Source organism: Buteo buteo, unplaced genomic scaffold, assembly GCF_964188355.1.
Source record: "Buteo buteo unplaced genomic scaffold, bButBut1.hap1.1 HAP1_SCAFFOLD_513, whole genome shotgun sequence".
Lineage (NCBI taxonomy): Eukaryota > Metazoa > Chordata > Aves > Accipitriformes > Accipitridae > Buteo > Buteo buteo.
The window spans coordinates 13,932-22,958 of NW_027439644.1; the positions used below are offsets into that span (position 1 = coordinate 13,932).

General features: G+C 49.0%; 1 protein-coding gene across 1 annotated transcript; it reads left to right on the plus strand.

Moving 5' to 3' along the window:
- Positions 1-552: 552 nt before the first annotated feature.
- Positions 553-2,312, plus strand: LOC142028507 (T-cell activation Rho GTPase-activating protein-like). Its single transcript, XM_075022328.1, has 5 exons — positions 553-619; positions 777-972; positions 1,200-1,317; positions 1,471-1,613; positions 2,059-2,312. Exons 1-5 carry the CDS (start codon positions 567-569, stop codon positions 2,152-2,154), a joined length of 606 nt encoding a protein of 201 aa, XP_074878429.1. The 5' UTR covers positions 553-566; the 3' UTR covers positions 2,155-2,312.
- The last annotated feature ends 6,715 nt before the right edge of the window (positions 2,313-9,027 follow it).

The window sequence follows — 9,027 nt, forward strand, 5'->3', positions numbered from 1 at the left end:
GGGGAGGACGGCTCCCTGCCCCGGCCCATCCAGGTAAGCCAGCCTGGCCGGGGGGGTCCCCAGCCCTCCAGATGCTCCCTAGAGGCGGTAGGAGCCCTCCCTCCGGCTGCTTCACAGGGGACACGGGCGTCCCCAGGAGCTGCGGGGATGGCGGCTTGGGCTCTTCACCCCCAGCAAGGAGCCCGCTCTGGGGCAGTGCTCTGGCCACCGCTGTCGGAAGGCAGCTCCTCGGCCAAGCAACTGTCCTCCTGCCTCTCCTGCAGGAGCTGCTGGCTGTCCTGCGCCAGGAAGGACCGTCGACGGAGGGGATATTCCGCAAAGCTGCCAGCGGGACGGAACTTCGGGAGCTGCGGGAGGCCCTGGACCGCGACGCCGATGTCGACCTGGGCAACCAGCCTGCACTCCTGCTGGCCGCCATCTTGAAGGTGAGCACTTCTGACCTGCGGCTGGAGGAGCTCCTGGCCGGCCTGGAAACTTCAAAGGCTCACCCAGAGCCCTTGGCATTGCAGGACTTCCTCCGAAGCATCCCCGACAAGCTGCTGGTGACCCACCTCTACGAGGACTGGATGGCAGCCATGGAGAGGACCAGCAAGGAGGAGAAGGTCTCCGAGCTGAAAGCGTAAGTGTGGGCAGCAGCCTGCCTGTTGAGCAGGAGCCCTGGCCGCTGGCTGAGAGCACCTGGAAAGCTGGGCAACTCAGCCGCTGGCTCCCCCCTGCCTTGGACAACAGGCCTGGGCAAAATCTGCTTTGTCAACCTAGTGTCCCTGTTCCCTCAGGGTGGCCGAGAAGTTGCCTGCAGCCAACCTCTTCCTCCTCAAGCGGCTGCTGTCCCTCCTCCAGCACATCGGCCGCAACGCAGCCACCAGCAGGATGAGCTGCAGCAACCTGGCCATCTGCCTTGGGCCAAACCTGCTGAGCCCACCCGACGAGGACCTGCTCCCGCTCCAGGCCATGCTGGAGGTGACCGAGAAGGTGCGCTGTGTTGGCAAGCCGGCTGCAGCCTTGCCGGCCTATCCGAGCTTGGCTGCTCAGAGGTCCCTGGCTGCCTCCTCCCTTGAGCAAATGCCGGTGGGGTGGCTGCCTGCAAAGGCAGCCCCGCAGCCACAGCCATCTGTGCAGAGGCAAGGGTCGGGAGTGGGAAAGGCTGCTTGGGACAACTTCAGGCAGCTGGGTTGAGAGCAAGGGTTTGATGTGTGCAGGTGAACACGCTGGCGCTGTTTATGATTGAAAATTGCGGCGACATTGTTGGGGAGGAGGTGGCTGGCCGCTCCTGTCCATCAGCTGGGGAGTCGCCAGCCCCCACGGACGGAGCCACAGGTATGAGGAGGAACTGAGGGCTGTCCCAGGCTGGGGCTCGGGATACCAGAAACCTCAACGTCAAGAAGAAAACCGGTGTAGGGCTTGGGGTGGGTTTTGCTTTAGGTGTGCTACTTCCAAGGCGTCACTGCTGCACATGGTTTTGCTTTCTAGACCTGCCTTTGGAAGAGCAAAGTGGCCCTGCAGGCAGAGGAGACCAGGGCCACCAGGCAGAAGCCATTCTGCATGCATCCCCCTCTCTGGGTGTCCTCAAAGGAGCTGGGGGAGACATGGTGGCGGAGTCCAAAACGACAGAGGTATGTCAGCTCTGCTCCACAAGCACCGTGACAGTGTCTCTCGGGTAGGAGGGTAGTTTCTGAGGAGGCCAAGTAGCTGCTGGGCCTCCTCCGGCCAGCCGATGGCTTGTGTGTTTGGGGCTCCTCCTCCTCCCCCACGGAATCATACGTTGTATGGAAAACTGGAAAGGTCCTTTCTCAAATGCATTAAGCATGTGCTTAATCCAACCAAATACCTACAAAAAGACAGCGGGGAGTAGCTGTCAACTTGAGAGGGCTTTTGCTCGGATCCTACTTCATCACAGTTTCATCAAGTCTGTTTTGGGGCAGGTGGACTGTGCAAAATGTGGATGGATGATGCAAAGCAGCATCTTCCCCAGAGAGCTAAGGTGGTAATTTGGCAAGCAGTCCCTTACTACTCCAGGCCATCCCTTGCCACCCCTGAACTCCAACAATTCTGGTTTAGGCACCTCCAGCTTTGCCTCCAGCCACCCTCGAGAGCACGGCAGAGCCCCTGCTACGCCCGCAACAACTGGGCAGCCTTTCAGAGGAAAGAAGGTAAAACGAGTCACTTTGGGTTAAAATCAGAACTGTCTCCGCTGGATCGTGGCCTTACCTATCTAAGCACACTGTGGGATGGAAAGGTTTGCAGGCTCTCCTCGGGACAAGGAAAAGAGAAGGAACCGAAGGAGGAAACAGGCCTGGGGAGATGAAAGCTGTGCAGAAAAAAAGAAGAGGAAGAGAGAAAACGTATTGGGGGATCGCAAACGGAAAAGATGCAGGAAGGTCCGGCAGGTCGAGAAGCCCAGGTGTGTACCAGGCTCTGCTGCTGCGCAGGGTCTGGCAAGAACCCCGTGGCCGCTCCCCAGGGGCTCCCCATCGAGCCCTGCTGCGTGGCACAGGGGCCCTGTGCATCTCTGCGTGCGCACAGCTCTCTAAGGGCATTCCCCGTGGGGATAAGGTGCCAGAGCCCTCCCCTCGGCAATGCCAGCCGTAGGTCGCTCTCTTCTGGGCTATGAGCAATTCCTCGTCAACGGTGTTCCCCAGAGAGAGGGCAACCAAACCCTGCCTCTTCCTGCCGCTGTGCATTCAGCAGCGCTCTCTGACTCTGTCCTTGTAGGTGCCGTTTTCCTGTTACTGGCTGAACCCCTGTGAGTCCTGGGCCCACCCCCCACTGCAGTTGATGTTCTCAATAAAATGATATTTTCTCTCTTCTGAGTATGTCTGCCATCGGCTGCTCTGGAGCGGGGAGCTGCTGTTTGAGGATGACCCCTCGGGGAGGAGTTTGGGATCGTGCCTTGTCCCAGCATCCTTGCCGGCGGGCACGAGGGCTGAGTTCAGGTGCTTTAGGAGTGAAAGCAAGGCACAGAGTTGCACAGGAGGGTGGAGGTTGGAAGGGACCCGTGGAGCTGCAACTGGTTACCCAGCTCCTGCTCAGATTTTGGCTAATGCTCATCTTGTGCTAAGGCCTGCCGTATGCTTGGAGCCGTGCCATTATCTCAGGTAGAGGGCAACATGTAGGTACAGCAGGTTGGCCAAGAAGGGCTGAAGCTCCTTATGCAACCATGGTCACCTGCAGCTTGTTGTCCCCTGTGGCTGTCATCCTTGCATACCGATTGTCTGGTAGTTTCTTCAGAACCCCCTCGCTCACGCCGATGGTATAAACCAAACTTCCACACTGGGCACTGTAAATACTCCTCTCAAATGATGCACCTCTTATTGATCACAGAGAGCAACGACAGGAAGATTTGATTCAGTTTGCACAGAATAACTCAACTAAATATTCTGTTGTCTATGGAAATGTAATTTTAAAAAGGGGCTTAAAAAACCCAAGCTCTTGGGAACTGCACTAGGTTCTTTCCCCTTGAGAGGAACAGCAATGCTCCACACTTGAAGTGAACCACTGACAGGGTGCATTTTCATGTTAATTGTCGCAGACACTGGCAATAGGAGACAAAGCACTGTAAATTTCACTCCTTTCCTGCCTTTAAGAACTTAACAGTGATAGTCAGACATGGCAAGGGGGAAAAAGTATGTAGCAGAAACAGAGCTAAGAGGGTGCTGAGGGCTGGGGACCTCCAAAGTCTAGGCTTGTGCTTTTGCACATCCACTCAAGCTAGTGCTGGCTGAATACAAAACACAGGTGCTGTGATTCTCTGGCATTCCATACCCGTTGTGCATTTTGTATGAGGGGCTTTGAAAACAAGAATTAAGGGAGAGAGTCTCTGGCATGAAGGTGGAGAATTGATGTATGAATACAGCTTTCCCTTGAGAAAGAAAAAATGACTGTTGCCCATGACAAGCAAGCAGAAGGATGCACCTGGAACACTATTAGGAGACGGGTACATGGGATAAAATGAGACTAGATATATGTGAGACTTTGAATAAGATGGCGAATCCAGTGATGGGTGGAGCAGTTGCAGAGGGAGACCTTCATAGCAGCATTTTGCACAATATTACATGTGAAGACAAGGAGAAAGGGGGGGACAGGGTTGATTTTCTTCCATGGTTTTGGGGTTCTTTTTGGTCTTTGCATCTGGGGGTCTGTTGAAACCTCTGTGTCTGAACATGGAGAGATTGTCATTGAAATGCTGTATACCTTTGAGGGCAACCCAAAGCATAGCCTTATACTTACATATCTGGCACAAAGCATAGAAATAACAGACTTTGAGAATGGCCATAGTAACCAGACAAGATGCAAAGAGTTTCTAAATCCCAGTAGCCCAATGGATAATAAAGCTGGAGGCAGGTTCATGCTGTCATTTGTATTCACAGCCTGAATACTACAGAGAGACCATTTCTTGCACCTGGACTTCAGAACAGACCCACTATAAAGACACAGCTGGAAGTTAACAAATAGATGTGATCTCTTATCACCTTAATAGCTGAGATGAGTCAGTTTGAGTTTTCATTTTCTCCAAATAATACGCAGCAATCTACGGGAGGAAGTGAAAACTGCAAAAATGAGTAAGGAAAGATTGTTTGCTCTTTCTTATACACGGGAATTAGCAGGCAACACATGAAATTATGGATCACAATAAATGAAAAGAAGAACATCTGCGCACAATACATAATTAAATTGTGCACCTCCTTGCCACAGGATGTTTTGGATAGCACAAGTATGAATGGGTTGAAGAAGCAATTAGACAGAATCAGGGAAGGAAGGTCTCTCATGGGCCATTAAGCTCTAGGAAGCAGGAACAGCCTCCAGAAATCCCTGAACCAGTGACTGTCAGTATAGAGGGTACAGCAGGGGAAGGAGCATGCTATGCTTATTGCATTTCTTATGCTTTTTTCCTACACATCTTTCACTGTTCAGATGCAGAGACAGGACGCTGAGCTGAACGAACCTTTGGTATGACCCCGTGTGGCTATTCTCATGAATTATACAAGACACAGTCCCATACGTGCTATGGATGCAATTCACATTCACGCAGAGCACTGCCTTATGGCCTTGCAAATTCTGCTGAATATTTACGGTGAGAATTTAAGCAGAACCCGTGTGGCTGAGTTCATGCATACACGTGATCCCATTTCACCCTATCTGAAATTCCATACTGCCTCCTCTGCGACGGGTTTTTGGCTTGGGTGCAATTTGATATGCAATTAGTCAAACATCTTCTCCTGCGATATCTGTCCTGTTGTGAACAATTAGCGCTGCATAAGGGAATACATTCTGAGGCTTGAATCCCAGGGATTCCTGTCAATTTGCACTGACAGCATGCTTCCAAGGAAGGAGCTGACAGGTCCAGCTGGAATTGAGTGTTAGCAGCCACAGAGGCGGCCACACACCAGCCCACAGACGGTCCACTTCTTGCTCACATTCTTAGCTTTGCCTGCCTTGAGCGTCCTTTTGTTTGTATATAGACGTTATGCAAGCTAAGGAATGTGTTTGAATTTCCAGAAACGAACTTCCTAATGTTTCAGCTATGGGCTAAGACCACAATCAGAGTTCTTTGATATTTTAATGTGCAACCCATGGGAAGGAAATCATCGGGTTCTTAGTTATACACAGGATGGCTTCTTCTTGTCAGAGAAGAGGGGACCAGCAGGTAGGAGGCTGACCTGGTGTTGTTCCCAGGATGGCCAGGTTGCCTGAGAGCAAACTCCACCTGAAGAAGGGACAACCTGACTTTGCAAGGAAGATCAGTTTGCTTCTAACAGTGGTTCTTCAAAAAATCCTGCTTCATGGTGATGAGCACAATAAGAGCTTTAATTTAACACATTCTATGTTGCTATTGAGCAGTATGCTCAGATAGGAACAGGCCATGAGATCTGCTGAGTGAAAACACAGCCTCTCTTTTTGATTATCTAAAAAATGAGACCTGATATTTCACTTAGCATGGGAAACTGCTTTGACTTTTGACTTCTTTTTTTTTAAATAGAATTGTAATGTACAGAGATATTTTGAAATAAAGATGGAGTCTGTTGCACTCAGAAATGCATCTCTCTGTTCCCATTAGTTACTTCTTTCGTGTTTATTTTTTTCCCAGGCTTTCCAAGCATATGTAAAGTAATTCAGCAGTTCAGTTCTGCTGTTTGTTAGGAATCCATCTGGCAAGTAGTCTGGATGCAAGAAGTTAAAGCTAATGCATTTCATCTCATGGGCAAAGAGCGTGCACAGTCTGTTGCTGCAGCTCAGCTGCCACGCACTACCTAGGTAAACCACAATAGCTTGATTGTACAGACACCAGCTTAAACAAGGCTTCAGGCAGCCTCTGCCAGCTTAAGAGCCAGGACTGACGTCTCCCCCAGTTGCCAAAGCAAGGACTGGTTTTAAGTAGTGCCGTTCCATCTGTGCACAGAGAGCTTATGCTGTCCAGCTCATCCATTTTCTGTAGATCATGAACAAATATGTGGAAGGTCTCAGGGTGAAAGCTGCGCCCCCTGCTCTTCACACTCTGCCTCTCCCTTTCCAGTCTCTGGTACTGAAAGCTGCCCACAAATGTAGCAGTCATAATTCACAGCAAAATCCCTTTAAATGGCCCACTGGGTTATATATTTGGCAAATTTCCACTGGTTGGTGGAAGTTTGAAGAAGCCTAGTATCTACAGCAGAAATACAACCAAAATGGAGAGATGATTGTGGATTATTACTGGATTTATATACAGTGCTAATTCTTGTGAGGATTTTGCAGTTTTGCTGAAATCTGTAGCGGTAGATGAGGCAGATTAAAATACTTCAGAAGCTTACTCCCCAAACAGAAAATGTGTTGCACAATGTCATTACCAAAAAGAAAATAACTCTTCGTTACTGTTATAAATCACACTAAAACAATTTCCTCCCTCGTTTGGGTATGCTGTATTTCAAAAGTAAGTGTGACAAGATGTGGTTTTTGGTGTCAGATTAAGTTTACCTGATTACTGATTAAATAAAATTTAAAAAATGCTGAATTCATCCGTATTTGGAGTATCTGTTCTTGTACTTCCTCCATACCACGTAGAACACCTGATAAAGTTGAGACAGCATCCCTTGCCACCTAAGAGAAAGCTGAGGTGTTTCAAGCCACAAATGCATACAAAGGCTTTGAGAAGTATCGGTTTCCTCAATTTTTCCATGGGATCCAGTCATTTTACCTCAATCTTCACTCCATTTCCAATTAGGCTTATGTGGTGTACTGTATGCATAATTGTATCTGTGACACAGGAAACATGCTGAGTTTTAAGATGTACAAGGACATATGTATATATAGTTATTTTCATTAAGGTAGCTGAGTTATAAGGCATTATGTCTAGTAAGGCATCAATTAAGCTGTAGAGTGGATCGTTTTAGGAAGTGCTGGACGTGCGAGAGGAACTCAGCTTTTGTATTTCCTGTAGAGAATAAGGCACAATTGATAACATATTGCCTAGTTGGCATTTTTTCTGAGAAAGTCCCTTTTCAACTGAGTATAAGAAATCAAGCTTAAACTTGCAATATAAATGAATGAGCTAGGCAGGAAGAAGAGTGAAGTCCCTAGAAGAATCCTTCAACCCTCTGTTTCGATTTAATCTAAAGCCCAGGGTACGTTTATGTATGTGAATGTGTTCATGTGGTGTGTAGGCTCTGTCCTTCATCACAGCTCCTTTCTGAGTGGCACATGGAGTACGTGGAGTTGTGCTTACTCAGGCAAGCCTAATCCTAGCATAGCAAAACATTCGGGTTGCTCCTCCAGGAGACTGCTTCGACAAGGGATAATAAGTGACATTGGTCCTTCTCTTAATGGCGGAGTAATATCTGGGCTAAGGGGGAAGTTGCCTGTCCCTTCTTAAGACAGCTACTAAACATGAGGTTGGCATTTATCCTTTTAAACTATTGTATCTAAGTCCTTTAGCCTTTTATTTAATCTTAACTTTAACAAAACAGTATAAAGTTATCATTTCTATAACCGTGCCTAGTTTCAACATGATGCTGATAGGGCACAAGATGCTGCATTTTATGAGAGCAGTGGGTCTAAATGCGTGGAGGACCGGCGTGCTTTGTGAGTGGCAGAGATCTTCAGGTCAAGCCATACGCTTCACACCACGTAGCGGTATCTCAGTGTGGGAATTCGTAACTACCTGCGGAGGTCACTCCTGCCTGATGTGTGATGATTGATGCGTCTTTGGTGAGCAGCATGTGGGCTACGAAATGTCTTGAGTCAGAAATCAGGAGCAGAGATACTTCTTTTCATACTGGGAACAAGTATTTCTTAACAGTAAGACAGATCAGATCAATGCCAGCCTCTCTGTTTTTAGGTACAGTGACACACTCACAGAAAACTAATTGCAGGTGAAGAAATTCCAGAAGGTAGCAGTGGGGTTTTTTCCAGGAACATAAAAAATTAATTAAAAGCTGGAAATTTTCAGGCCATGGTTAGGGCGGACTATGTAAGAGATGACCAAGTGTGGCAAGATGCTTTCTTGTCTTTGGATTTTATAGCCTAAACTCAAAAGGCCTCATGGAGAACAACCCTCAGAATGAAAAGCAGCTGGGCCTGGCAAAGGATAAATTAAATAAGCGGGGCTTTGAGAAGGGGTTTAAAAGACAACTGGACACGAATGGGGAAAAATGGGAGGATAAGGTGCCATAAAAAGATAATTCAAACCTGAAAAAAAAACCAAAGCAGCTGCAAGTATATCCTGGGGAGAATACAGAAGAAAGGTAGGGTGCAGGAAAAACCGAGAATAGGGACGTGTGGTGAGGAAAAACAAGATGAGGGGTTTGAACTTCACAAAGAACAGAGAGGAAGCCAGTGAGGGGAACCGGGGCTGTGCCCTCACCCATCAGGGCACAGTCCCACAGGGTCTCAGCAGGGCCGGGTGCTGGTAGTGGGGTCCATCGACAGCCCCAGACACAGCCAGGGGATGAACCAGGTCCAGGGCCCACCCAGTCGGAGCAGCAGGAGGCAGGGCTACAACATGGGTCCAAGGTCCACCCAGAAGACGGGGCCAGAGACAGGGCTGGAGACAGGCCC

Coding starts and splice junctions, on each gene's coding strand:
- LOC142028507 (XM_075022328.1), top strand. CDS start 567: ATGGCAGCCATGGAGAGGACCAGCAAGGAGGAGAAGGTCTCCGAGCTG. Junction 620..776: donor AAGGTCTCCGAGCTGAAAGC/GTAAGTGTGGGC, acceptor CTGTTCCCTCAG/GGTGGCCGAGAAGTTGCCTG. Junction 1,318..1,470: donor CCCCACGGACGGAGCCACAG/GTATGAGGAGGA, acceptor TTTGCTTTCTAG/ACCTGCCTTTGGAAGAGCAA.